Raw genomic sequence first — 22390 nt, forward strand, 5'->3', positions numbered from 1 at the left:
GGATTCTTTGAAGAGCTTGGCCCGTGCACATATGACTGGGCCAAATGGAACTCGGACTGGGTCATTGCGTGGGCCAAGGTCCATGCACACATCAGTCCCCTCCATTTGAGAAGGATTTGTCCTCAAATCTGGATGGAAATGAATAATACTAATGAGAGTGGGTAGTGTGACACCCAAGTCTCCACATATTGGCCCTCTTAGATTGAAGGATACTTGCATATGTTATGATTAAGATAATTCGGTGCACATGTCTCTTGGTCAGCTTCAAAGGGTTCTCAAACAAGAACATTTGCCAAGGTAGGAAGGAACGTGTATAAGGCTAGTTATGCAAGGTGGTGTAATTCGGCCCTAGGCACTGAATCGGCACAACTTGCCACTCTGGAGGTGGGACACTGAGCCACCCATGTTGCATATCCATAGAAACACGAACTAGTGAGGTAAGAACAGCACTCGGATCTTGATTGACACTATTGCGTGCATCACCCAACATAAGCGGCAGGAATGAAGTAAAGTTCACCCCATACGAATCACATGCATTCACGCAACATGCGGCTGGAACAAGCATGAAATCAGGTTGCAACTCTTGAGTCATAGTTAGAAAATTTTGGACAGCTTTACAACCTATAAAAACAAAATAACCATCAACTTGAAACAATTCAAAAATTGGATAAAGAACTAATGGTACATTGTTAACTAAATGGTAAGAAAGTGTAGAATAAGATTTAAATGTGAAAACTCCCTTTGACACTTCAATATTCCTTCTACCAATTGATTCAACTTGAGGTTCCAGTGCTAGTCCTTTACACTTCTCATCAAAATCTACACAAGAACAACAAGGGTTAGGGCTAGTAACATGCTCAAAATACGACAAAAATGATGAATGAACCACAGGTAAAGAATAAGAAGCAGAATCTCGAATTTCCCTTTTTAGAGGGGTTCGAATTAATTCCCTAATGGCGGAGACCGGTTTGATTGGGCATTGTTCCATGAATTGATACCAGAGAGATTTAGCTCCTCCATGGAAACTCGCAAACTGTCCAAGTGACTTTGGAATGGAACATGATGTGTGCACGGACCTTGGCCCACGCAATGGCCCAATCCGAGTTCCATTGGACCCAGTCACATGTGCACGGGCCAAGCAATTCAGGGAATCACTCCAAGCCCTTGTACGGAATGTTCAAGACCAACAAGGAGTTCATCGAGACATTGAAGGCTTAGAAGGTGATAACCCAGTTGTCTACATGATGAACCAAGCCCATGAAGAGAGCCCGTGAAGAGCCAAGTGGGCTATGGCCGATTAGGCCTTAGTGTTAGGAGTCTTAAGTTTAGATTAGTCCTTTTGTTAGTCATGGATTCGGCCCACCTTTGTCTAAGGATGGCCGAACCACTAGGCCCTTCTTTATTGAGTCCATGGATCGGCCCACCTTGTCCAAGGAGTGCCCGACCATCTAGCTTTTCGATATTAGGGTTTAGGGTTTCATTAGTATTTGCCTATATAAAGGCTTGCTTTGTAAGGTTTAAGGAAGCCGTTTTATGATAATAAACTTGTTCTTGTTTCTCTTACATGGAGAGTACAATTCCATTACTTGCATTGGCAAGGGTTCTTGAACAATCTCGTGATCGTCCTTGATTGTTCTACCGACCTATCCCGTGGAGTAGTCACCTTCATTGGAGTTGTCGTTCTACCGTCTTGAATCCAATCGTGTCGTCCGTTTGGTTCTAGATCCCGCAATTCCAAGCGTTGGACATCCTTGCTAGATCCTTGGGCAAACGTGCTACGTGTCTCGAAACGTGTTGATCGAGGAACGTATCAGTTGGCTTCAGAGCTTTGGTAGAGGTATCTTTCGTTATATCCATTGTTTTCAATTAGTTTCCCTTGTTCTCCGCTGCCTTGTCTTACCAAAAAAAAAAATTTCTATGTAGTCTTTTGTCGCATCGTGTGTTTAACAAAATTCTGTCCGCATATTGCATCATTGAATTCTGTCCGTTCTTGTGTCCAATCATTGTCGTGAAATCTGACCGTAGTGTGTCGACGTTTGGCTTAAAATTCTGACCGTAGTGAACCTTTGTGTTGTCACACAAATCCGCCATCGTTAGTCTCCTTTGAATTAAATACTGATTGTGCCTTGTGCCTTGTTGTTCGAAGTTTCTATCCAAAGTTGTCATTGTGATCGTGCCAGAGATTCTGTCTTGCGCCCGTAATTCTGGTGTGTGGTTGTTCATGTCTTGGTGTCTTGTGTCCGTAGTCACTGCCCAAAATAGTTGTGCCGTGATCAGCAAAAAAAAAAAAAAAAAGACCTTGCGGCAGCTAGGGTTCCTTTCCCTCCTTGTCGCATCTTGTGTTTGTAGCAACCTGTCCAGATAGTTGTTCCCCGCTATTTGCTATAGTTTGTCTCATTTGTGGTCTGAAATCTGGTGTGTTGTTGTGTTGTTCGAGTCTTGCAGACAACCCAGCAAAAGTTAAAAAAAAAAAAAAAAAAGAGAGTAGAGGGTCACATACCTTATTGTTCAGGAATCGCGGCTGGAATTGTCTTGTTGGGGGCTGCCGACCCAGTTTTGCTATTAAACCTTGATTATTTGTGATTAGTTCTTGCAATCTTGGGCACCAAAACCTAACTTGGGTAGTTCTTGAGCTTCTTGATCAAAAATCTTGAAGTTCTTGGGCAACCAAGACTGATTTGGGCAATTCTTGACCGAGGGAAGGGGATTTCTCTTTCTTGGCCACCTTGAATATTGATCCGAACTAGAGGAGTCCTTGGGACTGAAATTACGTACTTGGAAACATTAGTTTGAGCCAAAAAAAAAAAAGAAACAAAAAAAAGGGAAAGATCCGGCTCTTGAGGTTTCCTACTTGGGAAAACCAAGTCCCACCTTTGACTCCAACTAATCCTGCCAAGAACATTGGCCAAGGCCCAAGCTTCCCTCCAACCGACCTCCACTACCCATATAATCACCAATTCAGTCTTCCATTCGGCCAAACACCAAACCATTCCCCAAAGCCTTGACCGACATAAACATCCGCACAAACTAACCAATTCAGCTTTCCAAAACACCACCGGCCATCACACCCAATCATTCCCAAAGCCTTCACCGACTCACCAGCCCACTTAATACACCAGCCAGCCTTCTATCAACTGACCTCCACCGCCCACATATAACCAATTCAATAAACAAATCAGTTTCCCAAATTTTGTCTCATATTCGGCCACCCCAATAAACAATTCAGTTTCCCAAATTCGGTCTCACATTCGGCCACCACACCAACTCATTTCCCAAGCCTTCCATCCACTGACCTCCTCCGCCCATATATTAACCAATTCAGTTTCCCAAAAAAATCTAGCCAACTGCCACACCAAATCAGATTCCCAAACCCAGCCAACCGCCACACCGTTTCTACTCTCCAACGAAGCCCGTGAACTTGAACATAGTTGGGCAGGCCTTGTGGCCCGAGCTGACCAAATTTAAGGACTGACTCTTCACCCAAAGCAGCACCCAAAACACCACAAAAAAAACCTGACCAAAAGGGCGCAGACAACAACCCAGCAAATTCCAAAAATTGGGTCATCGGGGAGAGTTCTTTCTAGGAATTCCAAAATTTCAGCTTTTGAGTTTTGTGTCTTATCTAGTATCGATCATCTTGGGCTGCTCACCTACATTATTTAGGTCATAAAACAGCATCTTAAGTGTGTCATAAACCTGCAATTACTCCAATTTACCTTTGCTTCATCCTTTGTTTGATTCGTGGTTGAGACGTCAACGTTGGAGCTCCTTGGAGGAAATTTGTCTGATTTCTTCAAGAGAGGCAAACAAGGGCAAATAAGAGCTATTTGTGAGATAATTAGAGTAAGTAATTGTGAGTGATACACGAGTGTCGAGTGGATACACGTAAGGGAGCGTGAAAGGCAATATCATCGGTTTCGTTGCTAACTTTTTGCAGGTTCCCTTATACATCATGGCAAGTACAAGACGCATAAAAGCTAGCCCACAACATTGTCTTCCTGATCCTAAGGGAGTCAAAGAAGTGGCATTACGCGGTGTAGATGAGCAATTGGATCTCGTCAAATCTCTGTTGCTTGGCTGGTTTTATACTCGTTGTGGTGTCAAAGATAAAATTTGTAGTTTGGCCATTGATGGGAGTTGTGAAGTCAACCTTGCAAGTGCTATCATGGTTGAGAAATTAAATCTTTCAACCATTGATCATCTTCAACCGTACAAGTTGACGAGCACTCATGGTGATGTTTGGGTTACTAAGCACACACTTGTACCTATTCAAATCGGCAAATATGTGTCGCGCCCCATTTTTTGATAAGTAAATAAATGGTTTAAAAAATGTATTTTTTGATTCAATTTGAATTTTGATTTAAAAGAAAAGTGGGTCTAAATGGGGGTTTGAGAATGCGACGATTTGACCCAGAATTATAGTTTAAAAAGGGTTTTTTGAAAAATACGGAGTCGCCACTTGGTAATGAGTTAAGGTGTACCAAGTCACCTAAAAATGAAATTTTTAAAGAAAAAAATTAGTAAGAAACCCCTTTTAAACGACTCCTAGTCTACGTAAACCAACGAAAAAGGTTCGGGAGTCACATTTGACGAAGGGGAAGGCAAGGATAAAAATCCAAGGCACCCCTTCGACCTAGCCCAGGCTAGTTGCATGATTTAATCAAAGATTTTCTTATTTTAACCAAAGAATTTATTACATTTGGATGCACTACATGAATGCAAACCCTAGACCTAGGGGTATTGGGGGAAATTTCTCTTCAAAGGTTGAGTGGTGCCAATCACATTAGTTGTGAAGCCCAACAACGATCCTTTGAAGAAGTCACGAATAATGCAAGTGGGATGCAAATGAATGGAATGCATGTATGCAATGTGAGGACATGAGTTCGAAAAAGTAATCAAAAACAATAAATATGTAAATGAAAATGTGCACGTGAGTGGGCAAGGTACGGTATGTGAAATGATAATATGAAGTGCATGTGTGCAAGTGATGATAAAAGTGTTCGTGTGCAAGTGAAGAAACATAAAGGTGCACGTGTACGAAATGGGAGGAAAAATGAAAGTGTGATGAGGGTATAAAATGGTAGAGTGGATTTAAAAATGCATGAGCCTAGGGAATTCATGCATATTGGGTACGGGGAGACCTAAATCGTGACTCAATTTGCCCTTTTATAGAGAGGATACAAGCGTGCTAAGGCTTAGAAAAAGCCACACTCGTCTATATCCCATATTTAAAGGGACTCTCAAGCAAATGAACCCTATAACTAGCATGAAATGCAAAAATCCTAAAATGGAGGGAAAAGGGGTTCGAGGGGCATGCAAAATGATAAAACTAAGAAAAATGCATGAAATGAAGTGAAACATGCAAACATGTACTAACGAGGGGAAATCCCTAAGGGTCTAGCGTTGGACTAGCCCATTCTATGAATTCCGACTAGCGTTGGACTAGTGGAAACAGAACAATGAACCACAACTAGCGTTGGACTAGTGTGGTGACGGGAAAGGGGGCCACAACTAGCATTGGACTAGTGTGGTGACGTCCATTCATCCATCACATTCATTCATGACTATAAAAAGCGAGTAGACATGCGAATCACTTATAAACACATAGCACATAACACTTAGCATGCTTGACTAGATGCAAGGACCTAATAAAGTGATTAAACACGTAGCAACGAAAGCAAGCAATGAACTTATTACATTTGCTAACTAAAACAAAAGGGGGGAAAGGAAAAATGGACAAGAAAGCTCGCCAAGCCCTATCTATTACAAGCCAAGAGGTATACACATACCCCATAATGAATAACTTAAATAAAAGTAAAAGTAGATGAAATAAATGCAAGGAATTAAGGGAAGGCAAGAAAAGTGAAGTAGACATGCATATTCACATAACACGTAGGAGCACGTAGGGTCAAATGAAGTGCAAATATAAGGGGTAGAATGTACCTCCCTTGAATCGACGCCCTAACGTAGTGAAGTTACTAATTTACCCTCCAAAATAATAAAAAGGTCAAGGTACCACTTAAATTATCAAATAAATCAGAGAAAATGGAAACAAACGTCAAATTGAATCACTCGAAGCATTCCAAGGAAAGTAAACTACTCGTACTTAACCAATTAAGACAAACAAAGACCCAATTGAAAAAATTAAAGAGGTCTAAAGGGCCAATTTATTACTATTATAAACACTAAGGGACTAAAAAACATAAAATAAAATTAAGAATCTAAGGTGAAACTTACCAAATCAAACTAGAAATTTCACAAAAAGGTAAACGAGGATCAATTTACTAGTAGCTAAACAACCAAATGCCAAAGAATCCAAAAAAATCAAATTAACTACAAGTCTAGGAAAAAGAAATTATTAGACCCTTCAAATTCATTCTACAACCCCTTAAGTATCTACCCAAAACAAATCAAGATGTATTAAAGAGGAAATGGCATGTTAGGAGGACAAAATTAATTAAGTTTTCCAATTAATTGGGCCATGGAAGCATTAGATGGAAGCCAAGGGGTTGGAGTGCGATTTTTGAAAGTCATTTTCATGCAAAAGCCATGCAATCACGTAGAAGAAACTTTCTCTGCAACAATTTCATTTCCAGCCGTGGCTTCTTTCCATTCTACCATGCAAACACAATCCAACAAACAAAAAAACTTGTAAGGAGATCAAACATTCTTCCCCCTTTTCGGAACGCAAAAATCCAGAAAACAAGAATATTCAAATGCTAAAACAAAATCCAGCAACTTTGGCTTGTTCTTCCTATTTCATGCTGCAAAAACTGAAAACTAGCAAGGTAGACAACTAAACCAGTTTTGGTGAATTGCTGCATTACCGAGTTGCTCAAATGCACTCCTAGCACAATTAAAAATTCAGCCAATCGATCCAAGCTTCAACATTAAACCAAAGACAAGCATAACTCAACAGGCCAACAACTCCAAATACAAATTCTGGCAGCCTCTCATGCGAAGAAAAATGAAAAAAAACTTTCTTATAATCTGCTGCAAATTTGTGGCTTACTCTTTGTACAGACCATCCATGAGCTCAAATCAAAACACAATGAGGCAAATATCGCATGTTACCCACTAGTATACCCCAAGACATAAACCGTTTAACATGCTCAAACAAGCAAAATCTAGTTCGGTGACTGCTAGAAAAACAAAGTGCAGCAGCAATTTCCAGCCGCAATCTTTCGCATTTTTATCATGCAAACAAATTCAATAAGAAACCAGAATTCCACCCATCCATCCTCGACTAAACATGACTTCATAGCAGGATTTGAAACAGAGAATTAGAGATGATCATTAGGAATGCAAACTAAAACAGAAATAGAAGGGAAAAGAATAAAAATGCCGCAAGCAAACAAATATTTTCAACAAGCAAACAAATCCAAACGCTCAACTTGTTTATCGCAATTCTGGTTCTAAAGCTCGAGCATACAGTTTCTGGTTTGAAACAAGGATCATCGAGAATGCAGGAGCTCCAAAAATGCAGGAGCAATGAAACAAAGTATCATCAAAGCTACAAATCCTTTTCTAGCTTCTGGTTTACCGAAGTTTTCTTACAAAAGGAAATCAACCTCCAAGTACTGCAAACTCGCTCATTATCGAAATTGGACCCAAAGATAAAAGAAAGGTGGCAGCCACCAAACCGACAACTTCAAAACATTTCTAAGGGCCATCAAGCCATGGGTTCAAATAAAGAAACAAAAAGACAGACCAAGAGGTCGTGTTAAGTCTGGAAAATTTTCTTTCAATTTTCTTGCTGCAACTTTGCAGCTTATTGGCGAACCAGAAAAGAGGGCAAAAAAATTAAACACAACCCAAACCCCCGCCTATTTATCGATCATTATTATTGCTACAAGTTTGAGCAAACTACCAAGATGACTGAACCAGATTTGCAGGCGGTACAGAGGAAGTGAATGCAGCCAAGTGAATGCACGCAGCCCACCCAACCAAGAATGCCCAAGAAAAACACAGGCTTCACATCAGTCCAAACTTGAACAAGCCAAGGAAGCGTTATTTTCTTTTCAAAGTTAACATCTTTACTACTAAACTACAGCTTGAGAATGAAATTAACAATAACAAACAGATTTAGAAACCCAACGAGCTTGTCATGCAAAAGAATCAACAAAAGGCAGCAACTTTAAGCTATGATGATAAAGAAAAGGGCTACTGCAAAACTTTCACCATACTGGCAGATTCATCACCGAACAAAATAGCACAACTAATTAAACACATAACCATTGGGGACAACAAACAACCCCTGATTCTCACAGAAGCTATCTAGAGGTAAGACTAAAAGAAATCTTACGATTCTGGTTTCGGCAAAGGTTAGCAGCGAGTATGAAAAAAAACTCCAGCGGCTCCTCTTCTTCTTTTGGCTTGACCCGAAGCTCTCCTCACTTCCCTCCTTGGTCTCTTTTGCTTCCCAGATTCTCCCTCAGCCTTTTTACTCAGCTTTTCACTCAGTCCTCCACTCTTAAAACCTCTCCTTTCTCTCGGTGGTTTCGTTCTTAGCCGTCCACTTCTCCCTCGATTCACTCCCCCTCTCCGTAGCCTCTTTTCAGCCTACAAACGTTACCTTCTCATAGTTTTGTTCCTCCAGTTTTCCTCTCTGATTTCTGCTCTCCGCTGTCAACTTAAAACCCTCGTAGTCTCTCCCCTTTTTTTTTTTTGCTCCGAATCTATCCCAGCTTCACTCTCCACTCCCTTTCTCTCTCAGACCTCAGCCCAGATTTCTCTCCTTTGCTCTCGGTTTTTTTCTTAGCCGTTCCTCAAAAAAAAGCTTCCTCTTTTTTTTTGTTTTCTTCTCCCCCCGCCGATTCTCTCTACCTTGCGGCAGTTCTTCTTTTTCTATTTATACGGACCTCAAGGCTACTAAACCCTCACCCCAATGGTGAAGATGAAGGGCCTGTCCTTCCTTCACATCCAGCCATCCAACGGAGCCTCCGAGATTATGCTTTGCACGCTGCAATTTTTTGCAGCGTGCATGCCGCGACAAAATTTTTTTTTTTTACTAATTAATTAATTAAACAGAATTGATAATAATAAATAATAATAATAAAAACAACTTAATTAATATTAAATAAACTAGAAACAACAAAAATGCAACTTTCCATTTTTCCCTTTTTTCATTTTTTTCATTTTGCATCATTTTCCATTTTTCCCTTTTTTCATTTTTTTCATTTTGCATCATTTTCCATTTTTCCCTTTTTCATTTTTTTATTTTTCTGCTCTTTTTTTTTTCTTTTTTTTTTCTTTTTCAAAAATAAAATAACAAAAATAAACAAAATGCCAAAAGATTGAATTTAAGAGGAATGAACGTATTTTGTGAACCATTTTCTTTTTTTTCCTTCTTTCTTTTTTTTTTGTTTTTTTTTCTTTTCACAAATTTTACGTTAAAACTTAAAACTAAAACTAAAAGCTAAAACGTGAACAAAATTAATATGACAAATAAAACTAAAAATAATTAGCAAATAAAAGACAAATAAAAGGTAAGTGAATAAAAATAAAAATAACAACTAAAATGCAGACAATCTAAAACAAAATCATGAATTAGATGCAACATGCAAACTATTTAAAATTTGGTGTCTACAATATGTGGACGAGGTGTTGTGTGATGTAGTCCCAATTCAGGTGACACATGTGTTGTTGGGCAAAGCATGGATGTCAAGGCGAGAAGTTAAATATGATGGACATACTAATAAGTATTCCTTCTTATTTAATGGTCGTCATTTTGGACTAGTATCACTTACTTATGACCAGCTTTGTATTGATCTAGCACGCATGAAAAGTGAGCTTGAGTGTTATAGGATGGAGAAAAACCGAGATGAGGGAATTGTGCCTGAAGCGGTAAAATCCGAGGGAGTTGAAAGAAATGAGATGAAAGGGTCAGCTATTGAACTAGAAAAAGAAGTGGAAAAATCTGATGAGATGGGTGGCAAAAAGGAAGAGAAGAGAGAAAGTGGGCTGATTTTGAGCAAGAATATGAGGGTCTATTATTTTCCTAACGAACTTACCTTTGCTTTGTTTAGCATCTCTTCTTTTGTGCAGGTTACACAAAGTCAAATAGAGCTGGTCATGGCATGTTCCATTCCGAAGTCACTTGGACACTTTGCGAGTTTCCATGGAGTTTGTCTCCTAGGGGCTAAATCTCTTTGGTATCAATCCATGGAACAACCTGCATTCAAACCTGTCCGCGCCATTGGAGGAGTCATTCGAGGCCATTATTTTGATGAGAAGTATTGTAAAGCTGTCCAAAATGTTCCCACAACGACTGAGTGGCAAGTTGCGCCGATTCAGTGCCTAGGGCTGAATTACACCACCTTGCACAACCAGGTTCGAGGCTTTTCTAGTTTCAATGAACATCGTTATGAAGTGCATGTGAATGTCCGGGTGCGAAGGCTAATTAGCGAGCTTTGGGTTGCAACCTGGAACGTTCGCAAGCCTTATACACGTTCCTTCCTACCTTGGAGAATGTCCTTCCTACCTTGCAACCTGGAACGTTCTGCTCTTTTTTTTCTTTTTTTTTTCTTTTTGAAAAATAAAATAACAAAAATAAACAAAATGCCAAAAGATTGAATTTAAGAGGAATGAACGTATTTTGTGAACCATTTTCTTTTTTTTTCCTTCTTTCTTTTTTTTTTTTTTTCTTTTCACAAATTTTACGTTAAAACTTAAAACTAAAACTAAAAGCTAAAACGTGAACAAAATTAATATGACAAATAAAACTAAAAATAATTAGAAAATAAAAGACAAATAAAAGGTAAGTGAATAAAAATAAAAATAACAACTAAAATGCAGACAATCTAAAACAAAATCATGAATTAGATGCAACATGCAAACTATTTAAAATTTGGTGTCTACAGTTTGCCCCTCTTTGTCTGAGTTTTGAAAAAACTTAAGACAAAGAAGTAGACACCAAATACTTACCTGTGTTATTCGGCTGCAGAATGATCCGAACGGACAGGAATTCTAAAACGGGACTGACCCGAACATGAAATTAAACGGGACTGACCCGAACAGGAATTTACAACGGGACTGACCCGAACAGAATTAAAAACGGGACTGACCCGGACAGAATTTAAAACGGGACTGACCCGAACAGGAATTTGAAACGGGACTGACCCGAACAGGAATTTAAACGGGACTGACCCGAACAGGAATTTAAACAGGACTGGCCCGAATAGGAATTTAAAACGGGACTGACCCGAACAAAGATTTTAAAACGGGACTGACCCGAACAGGAATTAAACGGGACTGACCCGAACAGGAATTTAAACGGAACTGACCCGAACAGGAATTTGAAACGGGACTGACCCGAACAGGAATTTAAACGGGACTGACCTGAACAGGAATTTAAAACGGGACTGGCCCGAACGGAATTTAAAAAGGGACTTCACTGGGAAAGTTTAAACAATGAATTGAGTTTTTTACCTGAGAATAGTTCAACTCGTGCACCAAGAGGGAAATTTGGATCTTTGTGATTGAAGCGAGAGCTGATGTTGTTTCTTATGATCGAGCTTTGCAAATAACATCGATCCTTGCTTACTGGGAAGCTTTGCCTGTCATTGATTTAGGCGCCAAAAAGAGCGGCTGCTTTTGTTTGTAAATGCAACATTCCTGCAAGAAAAGAAGAAATAATAGACTTGCCACCATTATTTGATCCGATTTGCCTTGAGAATCGTGTAACACATGAGTCTTGTGATGCTTTTACTTCGGCTCTGCGGCGTTTGCCTTAATCGAACTTGAAACCTTTCAATTTCTGAGACTGATAAAATACGGATTTAACACTTCACCCAATCTAGGTGGCAGCTTTGTTGCATTTTACTCACTGTAACTGATGATTGAATCCCGTGTCTTTGCACAAACCTTAGGGTTTATCATTCATTTGAATTCAATGGTGAAAGAAAGATGCGTGAAAATTTATCATATAACAATCAATGTATATGCAAGATTATTTCCTATGTCAGGCAAAGATGAGCATGCAAAAGGATGTAGACAATCATAAGCAGTCATACACAAATAATTGAGAACAACCAAGAGGTTCATAAAGATACATTTTGCAAAAGAATATTTGTAAAGAACAATACAAGTTTAGCCAACGAAAATCATATTCAAGACTTTGGATATTTTTGCTTCGGAATCCGATACTGGCAGAAGTATCACAAATATGAGGAAAACCCTAAATGAACCAGGTCACCAGCTGTTCTTTCTCGTGCTCGTCTGTTGTGAAAAACCCGCCTTGGCGCCCTTTCGGGTTTTCACCAAGGTTGCCCCCACCGTTTTTGTTGTTTTGTTTGTTTTTTTTTTTTTTCGAGGCGCCCTTTCGGGTTTTCACCTAAAGAACCATGAAATATCTCGACCATGATTGACTCAGAAACATGAATTAAAGATTTCTGGCATCAGTAAAATGTACTTCCCTTATGAGATTAGGCGAAGACATTACGGACATCACCTGCCAGTTGATTAGCAAATTTCTAATAGAAATGCAGCAAGTGACGAAAACCAGGACTTTGGGCTTTGTAATGAGGTCCGGTGGGGTGCTTTGAAAAAAAAGTTGAAGCTTGAAAGCAGATTTGATACGAGGGGTGAAATAACTTGAGAATGCACTATTTGAAAACAACTCCAAAACTGAGGAAAATTTGCCCCAGTTTGATCAGCTTTTCTCTCTTTGCATTTTTCATTGCATTTTCCTCACTTTTGTATTTTTCTTTGAGAACTAAATTTGCCCCAGTGTAAGGGTTCTCTCTTCTTCTCTTTTTTTTTTCGAAATAAATTTGCCCCAGTGTGGGGTTTGCAATTCTCAAGGGTTATCAAACGAAATTTGTCAATTCTGATGGCTCAAAAGGGGACAAGTAGAGATAAAATGTTTTTTAGTGTAAAAGAAGATGGCCTGACTTGCATTTCGCCATTTGCATGAATTTCTTAAAGAAAATTTGCATGATCAAATGAAAAACTTTTTGCACATATCTGAGTTGATGGGTTGAGGGAAAGCCCGTCCATCCATTTCTGCCAAAATAAGAGCTCCGCCAGGTAATACCTTTTGGACAATGAACGGCCCTTGCCAATTTGGAGCGAACTTGCCTTTAGCTTCATCTTGCATTGACAAAATTCGCTTCAGTACCTTATCACCTTCTTCAAATGCCCGACGATGGACTTTTTTGTTGTAAGCCCGGGCCACACGTTTCTGATAGCACTGACCATGACAGATAGCATTGAATCGCTTTTCATCTATCAAAGTCAATTGCTCATGGCGCTGCTTGATCCAATTGGCCTCCTCCAATTTAGCTTCCATAAGGATTCGTATCGACGGAATTTCAACCTCAACTGGTAATACAGCTTCCATCCCATACATAAGTGAATATGGCGTTGCCCCAGTCGATGTCCGAATAGAAGTCCGGTACGCCATCAATGCATAAGGCAACTTTTCATGCCAATCGCGATGCCTCTCTGTCATTTTGCGGATAATCTTCTTCAAATTCTTATTTGCGGCTTCTACAGCTCCATTCATCTGAGGCCTATAAATGGCAGAATTGCGGTGTTTGATCTTGAACTGCTCGCATAGTCCATCTACCATGTCATTGTTCAGATTCTTGGCATTATCCGTAATAAGGGTTTCGGGTACTCCAAAACGACAGATGATGTGATCTCTCAGGAAATTGGCCACTACCTTCTTCGTGACATGTTTGAATGATTCCGCTTCAACCCATTTAGTAAAGTACTCAATTGCCACCAATATAAATCGATGTCCATTTGAAGCGGGAGGATCGATTGTACCAATCACGTCCATACCCCACATTGAACAGGGCCATGGGGCGGTCATGCTATGCAACTCAGTGGGTGGAGCACGGATAATGTCACCGTGCATTTGACATTTTATACATCTCCGGACAAAATCTATACAATCATGCTCCATAGTAAGCCAGAAGTATCCGGTTCTCATGATTTTCTTCGCTAGCAAATGGCCATTCATGTGAGGTCCACAAACGCCACTATGCACTTCTTTCATCATATATTGAGCTTCATCTTCATCAATGCACCTTAAAAGGTTCAAATCCGAGGTTCTTTTGTACAACACTTCACCATTTAAGAAAAATTTGGAAGCCATTCTACGCAGAAAATTCTTGTCTTTTGTATTAGCATGCAGAGGGTAAGATCCTGTTTTGAGAAACTCCTTAAGATCATTATACCACGGAACTTTGTCGGAGGACTTGTCTACAACCCAACAGTGGGCCGGCTTGTCTTGAAGTTGAATCGGAATTGGCTCGATCCTCAGTTCATCTGGATACTGGATCATGGAGGCTAAGGTGGCCAAAGCATCGGCGAATGCGTTTCGAGCTCGCGGAAGATGTCTGAACTCCAAATTTCGAAATTGCTTGGCCAGAGTGAGCAGACTGCAATGGTAGGGCAGAATTTTTGAATCTTTGGTTATCCACTGTTTCAAGGTTTGATGCACGAGCAAATCTGAATCACTGAAAGCTATCAATTCTTTGATTTCCATTTCTAAAGCCATTTTGAGACCAAAAATGCAGGCTTCATATTCAGCCATATTGTTTGTGCAGGCAAATTGCAATTTGGCAGCGGCAGGGTAATGCTTCCCTTCGGGTGAAACCAAAACGGCTCCAATTCCAACTCCGAGAGAATTCGAAGCTCCATCGAAGAAAAGCCTCCATTCAGGGCTTTGTTCACTCATATCATCTGTAGCGCCTACGAATAAAACTTTCCCATCAGGGAAATAGGTATGAAGTGGCTGATAATCATCATCCCTTGGATTTTCCGCCAAATGATCAGCTATAGCTTGCCCCTTGACCGCCTTTTGTGAAGTGAAAACAATGTCGAACTCTGATAGAATTATCTGCCATTTGGCCAGGCGTCCGGTTAACATCGGCTTCTCCAAAAGATACTTCAAAGGATCAGATCGGGAAATAAGATAAATGGTATGGCTCAACAAGTAGTGTCTCAACTTTTGAGCCGCCCAGGCCAATGCACAACAGCTTTTCTCAATGAATGAATAATTAGCCTCGTACTGCGTGAACTTCTTGCTTAGATAGTAGATGGCTTGTTCCTTCCTTCCAGAGTCATCGTGCTGACCTAGAACACACCCTACTGCTCCATCGAGTACAGATAAATACATAATCAAAGGTCGGCCCGGTTTGGGCGGCACTAAGACTGGTGGTTGCAATAAATAATCTTTAATCTTATCAAAAGCCTGTTGGCACTCCTCATTCCAATACAACGGCACATTCTTTCTCAATAATTTGAACAACGGCTCGCATGTGACAGTTAGTTGGCCGATGAACCTCCCAATGAAATTGATCTTCCCTAAGAAGCTTTTCACGTCCTTCTGAGTTTTCGGCACTGGCATATCTCGAATTGCTTTGATTTTCGTCGGATCTATTTCTATGCCCTTCTTGCTAACAACGAATCCCAACAGCTTACCTGCAGGTGCTCCAAAGGCGCATTTCGCAGGATTTAACTTCAAATTGTATTTTCGCAATCTTTCGAATAACTTCTTCAAATCAACCAAATGGTCCTCTGCCCTTTTAGACTTGATTATGATATCATCCACGTAGACCTCCATCTCCCGGTGGATCATATCACGAAACAGGGTGGTCATGGTCCTCTGATAGGTAGCCCCGGCATTCTTTAAACCGAAAGGCATGACTCGGTAGCAAAAGGTGCCCCAAGGAGTGATAAAAGCAGTCTTCTCCCTATCCTCTTCTGCCATCAAAATTTGGTGGTAGCCAGCAAAACAATCGCAAAAGGATTCAATCTCATGTCCGGCAGTATTGTCTAAGAGAATGTGAATATTTGGCAGAGGGAAATCATCTTTAGGACTGGCCTTATTGAGATCTCTATAATCAACACAAACTCGCACCTCTCCACTCTTTTTTGGAACAGGGACGGGATTCGAAAGCCAAATTGGGTAATGGGAAACAATGATAATGTTGGTTTTGAGTTGTTTTTCAATTTGCTCTTTTATTTTGAGGCTCATATCTGGTTTGAATTTTCTGGGTTTTTGCTTTACGGGTGGAAAAGAAGGGTCTGTGGGTAACCTATGTACTACCACGTCAGTTGAGATGCTAGTCATATCATCATAGGACCATGCAAATACATCTTGGAATATAGTCAAAAATTCAAGCATTTCCTTCTTCTACCTCTCATTCAAATGAATACTAATTTGCACCTCCTTAACCTCATCTTCCGTGCCAATGTTAACCTTTTCTGTTTCTTCCAGGTTCGGTTTTGGTTTTTCCTCATATTGTTCAAGGTCCTTTGCAAAAGAATCAAATACCTCCTCATTATCACTCTCGCTTTGGAGTTCGGATTCACAGACCTCCAAGTCGTGAGTGATATAGAGATTACCATTATCGTATTCCAGAACTGTGATATCCAAAGAGTCAAATAGTTTTATTTTTGGTCATCTGAAAGAATTAACGAATGTGGGATAATAAGCAAATAAGCATATAACAAACAAATGGTCAAGCAATACGACAAAAATATAAACAAATGAATAACCAAAACAACATGACAAGAACAACTTGTGCATTTTCATAAAACCTTTGATTGAAAGCAAATGGAAATGAAAACTTAACAATATTTACATGCGCAAACATTAGTTAAAAAGTAAAATTGTTTTCATTGGCTATTTACAGATGCAAAAGTATTTTCATGAATTCACATGAATGATAAACCCCTTTCATTTTACCGAAACTCCTTCCGAACGGGCAGAAAATCGGCTGTCCAATTGGGAATTGATCCTTCGGGGATGTCAGGAAATTCAGCTTCGCCTGGAACACTATCTTCAAATGTTGCCCCAACGAACAATTGGGCCAAACTTGCTTCAATTTCGTCAACTGGGTTGATTTCTGACATGATCACCTCGGCTGGTCGTGAGAAAGTATAATGCAGGGGTGGAATGTCAAGAGCCCTTTGCCTTCCTTCTTTCTCCGCTTTCTTGCGCTCCTTCATTTCTCTGATATCCTTAGCAGTCGGTCGGAAGCCTAAACCAAACGAATCCTTTTTCTCAATAATCTCCACAGGCTTCAAAATTCCTTGCAGATCTCGTCCCAGCCCTTTGTCAAATTCATAGCCTCCACGGATCATCTCCTTAGCCATCATGATACTGGCCCTTGACAGAGCTTGCTCCTCCTTTGTTATCCAACTGACGGAGACAATATCAGATGTGCTATGAGGGGTCACTGTGGAGCTTCGGCTACCCTCTTCTTTAGACTCGGAATCGGTGATTACAAGGCAATCCTCCTCGGCAAATATAGTTATCAGCTTGTCATTTACTACGAATTTCAGTAATTGATGCAATGAAGAAGGCACAGCCCCAGACTTGTGAATCCATGGCCTGCCAAGCAAAACGTTGTAAACACTAGAAAAGTGCATTACTTGGCAGGTTATTTGAAACTGGGCGGGCCCCATTTCAACTACTAAATCAACTTCTCCTATTGGCTCTCTTTGCGCTCCATCAAAACCTCGGACTATGGTCCCTGAAGGCCTCAACTTGACGTCTTGCAATCCTAGCTTTTCCAAGGTGCTCCAGGGACATATATTAAGAGCGGATCCATTGTCAATCAATACCTTCGGCAGCATTTTTCCGTTGCACCTCACAACTATGTACAGGGCCTTGTTATGTCCAATGCCTTCCGCCGGCAATTCCTCGTCAGAGAAAGTAATTTGTTTGGTGAATAATACGTTCCCAACCACGTGTGAGAAATTATCAACTGAGATGTCCCTAGGGATTTGAGCTTTGGTCAACACCTCGATCAGCGCGTCCCTATGCATATCTGAAGAAAAGAGTAGATCCAACATGGATATCTGGGCAGGCGACTTGCTTAGCTTCTCAACTATATTGTACTCACTTCTCTGAAGCCTCTTAAGGAAATCCAAGGCTTCTTTCTCGGTGATTGTTGGCTTAGCAGGTGGCTCGGAATTACTTGCTTGAAACGGAATGACAGCTTCAAATGGACTTGCAACCTTCCCAGATCTGGTGACCGCTGACACTTCCTTCTTTGCAATTGACTTTTCCCCAATCTGTACGTCAGGTTCATCATAATTCCACGGCACTTGTTGCAGACTTAGAACAGGCTCCTGCTTCGGGAATTCAATAACCACTGGCTCCAAAGACTCACTCTCAGCTGGCGTGAGATCCAAAATAACGGGCTTTTCGTCCTCTTCAAATGGCAATTCTATGACAAAGGGTTGGTCTGTGACCCCAAACACTTCAGCTTCCCTTGCCAATTCTTTGACTGGTTCCACGTACTCCGTATCATCCAGAATAACCCCTATGATATTGGCATGTTCCGGCAAGGGGTTCCTATTTACGTTCAGCCCTTGTGTCTCCCTTTTTCGGATTACAATCTCCCCGGCTTCAACCATATCTTGGATTTTATGCTTAAGCGCCTTGCAATCAATAGTCGAATGTCCGGCGGCCCCTGAATGATAAGCACAGACGGCTTGCGGGTTATACCAGGCAGGCATGCCATATGGATAGGTAGGAGGGGGTACCATACCAATTTTCCCGGCGGCCTTTAGCTGATCATACAATTGGTCTAAAGGCCTGCCTAAATTGGTGAGTGCACGGCTAGGGGGTCGATTGTAAGGTTCAGTAGGTGGAGGATGGTTGTAAATAGGTCTATTTGGTGGAGGAAATCTTGGATTATATGGAGGGCGAGGTCGATTTTGAGGTGGATTCGGTTGAGAAATTTGAAAAGGGGCTGAAGGTGGGTTAGGATAGCTTGGGCGAGGTCTAGGGTGGTGGATGTTGGTAGTATATACAGGGTGCGGATTTGAGTAGTAAGGGTAATGGGGTTGGTAGATTGGGCTGTGTTGGTATCGAGGTCTGGGTGAAGGGTTTTGGTTCCAGATAAAGGTTGCATCCCCCTCTTTCTTTTTGAACTGCGGTTTTTTCACATTGCTTCCTTGACCTTGTAAAGCATCCAACTGGGATTTGAGAGCAGAGACATTAACAATTTTTCCGGCTCTCACAAAATCATCAAACTCCTCAAGTTTATTTACAATCGCAGCAAACGAACATCCGGTCATACGGAAAATCTCTTCAAAATACGGAGGGTCATGTGCCTTTATAAATGTACGAATAATTTCATCCTCAGTCATCGGAGGCTCCACTTTCGCAGCTATCTTTCTCCATCTCTTGGCATATGTCTTATGATCTTCAGACGGTCGCCTCTTCGTTCCTTCCAAAGTAGTTCGGGTTGGTGCCAGCTCACAGTTATACTCATATTGTCTGATGAAGGCATTGGACAGATCGAGCCAGGTCTTCACTTCCTCTGGCTTTAGATTGGAATACCGATCGAGGGCATCCCCTTCTAAGCTCTCTGGAAATAATCTCAATGGTAAGTTCTCATCATCCACTGGCTTGCCCAACTTGTTGGCAAACAAGCGTAAGTGTGTCTTAGGGTTACCCGTTCCATCATATTTGTTGAACTTAGGGGTCTTGAACCCCACCGGCAGTTGCACGTTCGGAAACAGGCACAAATCATCATAATCCAACACCCCTTGTTTGCTTAAACCTTGGCTTTTCCGGATGAATTCATCAAAACGATCCAAGCGTTTAAGTAGCTTCATATCAATCTGGGCAGACGACTCTCCCATTTCTGGCTTATTTTGAAAAGTGTGCTCCGGCACTACGGGCTCCGCGGTAGTCTGATAAAAAACTGGTGGGTTCAAATGCATGGTCGGATCGCCTTGAGGCTGAAATCCTTGACCATAAGGAGGATAGAAAGGAGGATTTTGAGTATAAGCATATTGCGGGTTGAAAGTTCCCTCAAACGTGGTTTGAAATGGAGGAATAACAAATGGTTCGGATTGTGGTTGTGTAGTGGGTACAGGCTCAGGTTGCACTCCGCTACTAACGAGCTCGTCAATCAACTTCTTTTGAGCGGCCATTTCCGATGCCATTTCCCCAAATTTTGTGAGTAACTCTGTCAACTGAACCCCAGGACTTGCAGCTTCCGGCTGGGTAGTTGCAACGGCCTTATCGGATGATTCTGGTTGAGTACTCATGTCTACACGATTCCTTTGGGCTCTACTTCGGGATCGCGTAATAATGGGGCTTTTCCGAAAAGCTATTTTGAAAATTTACCTGAGAATGCAAAAGACTTCTTTAGATAAACCAATCGTTTTTAGATTTCTGCAATTTATTCAAAAGGGCAAAAGAAAAAGGCATGAGTTAGTAATTATTCGAACAATTCGGATGCATGTCCTATGGGGGGACCCTTTTTGTGCCAAGGGTAGGCCTAGCATGATGCGAACCTTCGGGGTAAAATCTCATTTTCAAACCTGTAAGTGAATTTAGAACTTTGAAATGGAAAGCGTCTCATAAATTGTGGAAAAGTTCAATCTTTCTTTACAACCTCGTCAATGGTCTTAGTAACCATGTTTACAAAATCTCTATGTCTCGAGAGACTTGTACTTTGTGATTCTCTAGAGCTCCCTAAACTGAGCTTACGAGCTCCTTCCCTAATCCTATCAAAGGCGTCTATGGCTTCCTCTAGCTTCTCATTCTTCTTCTTCTCCCTCCTCAGCTGCACTTGGGTATCTTCTAGAACTCTGTTGGCCATTATAAGCTGGGCTTGAGATTCCTCTAATTCTTTCCTTAGCCTCTCCATCCGTTCTTCGGGACTGGCTGATGCTGATTGTTGCCTTGCCCTATCAATGTTCCACCCTTTGCTTGATCCACTCGTTGTACCCAGGCATAACTGCAGGTGCCGTTTTGTTTACCATTTCCAACTGCAAATTCTCGTGTCTTCGCAGATTTCCCCAAGCCTCTAATACCATGCTTTGACTCTCGGTTACCGTACCCAATCTGAGATCTTCAACCCCTTGTACCATAGGAATACTTTGCGGGTAGCCAAACTGTCTCATAACCCTTTGCGGAATATAGGCTACTAGACCATTGACTCCAGCTAAAGGGATGAAATCATGTTGGGTGGTTCTAAAAGCTGGGTCTCTAACTTTGGTCCAATCTAAAACCCACTGCACCTTTTCTGGTGTCAAATTGTTGAACTCTTCGATAAACTGGCTTGACGACATCACGCGGTAGTAGCGGCCGACTCTCTCTCGATGCGAATCAATCCAATTCTCAATTGGGAGGCAAGAACCCAACGGATTTAGTAATCTCTTCGCCAAATGTTCCATGATCCACATTTGGAGTATCAGATTTGAAGCATAGAAGAACCCCCCTTTTCTTTGGCAATTAGTAAGGGCTGAGAAGATATCTGCTATGACAACGGGTATCAAAGTTGGTGTTGCTTCCTGAATTCCTAAGAAAAGATTCTGAATCATATTGATGGTTGCAAATGTCACCTTTCCATGCCTTTGAGGGAATAGCAATAAGTTGATCAAAACCAACCCAAAAGCTTGTACACGTTTCTCTTCCCATTGCCCCTTTGTTATGAAGAAATCAATCTAATGGCACTCAAAGGACTCCTTTTCCCCAAACCGGTCATATAGAAACCTCAGTGGACAAGATCTAGCATCAGGGTGTTGATCTAAACTATTGCTCCTTAATCCTAAAAATCGGCAAAACTGCTCTCTGGTTCCTCCGCTCGGGTATACCATAGGACTACCCTTTCCCGGCATTTGCAATAATCCTTCTAACTCTTCTATGGTTGGGGTGAGTTCGCACATTCCAAATCGGAAAACCGAGACATCTGGATCCCAATAATTGATCAGTGCTTGAATAACGGACACATTGGGTATAATATCGACTAGGCTCGGTAAATGTCCCACATATTGAAATAGCCCCCCCATTTCATAGGATAGGTTGTTCCTCCACTGATTCAGCTCTCGGGGAACTTGGTTGAGCATTCAATACTGCGTCATCTGGATGAGGAATTCACTTAAATACCGTTACCTTGGGATTTTACCCCTTAGGTTAAATTGCAAAAAGTAGACGTGCAAAATCCCCCAAAAGTAGGGTTAAATACCCATGGGATTAGGGTTGGCTTCCCTAACATGGAAATTGCCTAATTGGCGTTCCTTCTAAGGTTTAATGCATGATGCCATTTATTAAAGCAATATAACTATGTGACAAGTATGGCCTAAAAGACATAAATAACGCATCGGGGGGAAAAGGTCTAAAATGAAACGTATTTATTGAAAAATAAGTGTAATGACTGAAATTTAAACATGTGAGTTATCTAGTGGGTAAGTCACTAAAAGAGTGCCGAAGAGGCCTCTTATTGCTAAAGCATATGAATGCAAGACAAGAAAACAATGAAATGGTTAGCACAATTGATAGTACACGTAACACATTGGGAGCAAATAAGAAAGAAAATACAATAAAACAAGTAAAAGGGGTGGAACCCCTTCCCTCGTGCCTAATGTGCTTAAAAGAGGGTAAGGCTGACTCTAAACTAGG

General features: G+C 41.1%; 2 protein-coding genes across 2 annotated transcripts in view; both read right to left on the reverse strand.

Annotated features, from left to right (window-relative positions):
• The window catches only part of LOC140035671 (uncharacterized), a 34498-nt gene extending 13862 nt beyond the window's left edge, over nucleotides 1–20636 (reverse strand). Inside the window, exons 1-2 of the mRNA XM_072076990.1 lie at nucleotides 20477–20636; nucleotides 16879–18440 (exon numbers count right to left, since the gene is read on the reverse strand). Of these exons, the coding sequence (XP_071933091.1) occupies nucleotides 16879–18440; nucleotides 20477–20636 (1722 nt within the window). The remainder of the gene's footprint in view (nucleotides 1–16878; nucleotides 18441–20476) is intronic.
• A 43-nt stretch (nucleotides 20637–20679) lies between these two features.
• LOC140035672 (uncharacterized) lies at nucleotides 20680–21780 on the reverse strand. Its single transcript, XM_072076991.1, has 2 exons — nucleotides 21485–21780; nucleotides 20680–21343 (listed from the first exon to the last, which is right to left on the reverse strand). The coding sequence occupies exons 1-2, from the start codon at nucleotides 21778–21780 to the stop codon at nucleotides 20680–20682; spliced, it is 960 nt and encodes a 319-aa protein (XP_071933092.1).
• Between the last annotated feature and the right edge of the window lie 610 nt (nucleotides 21781–22390).

This window comes from Coffea arabica, chromosome 2c (genome assembly GCF_036785885.1).
Source record: "Coffea arabica cultivar ET-39 chromosome 2c, Coffea Arabica ET-39 HiFi, whole genome shotgun sequence".
NCBI lineage: Eukaryota > Viridiplantae > Streptophyta > Magnoliopsida > Gentianales > Rubiaceae > Coffea > Coffea arabica.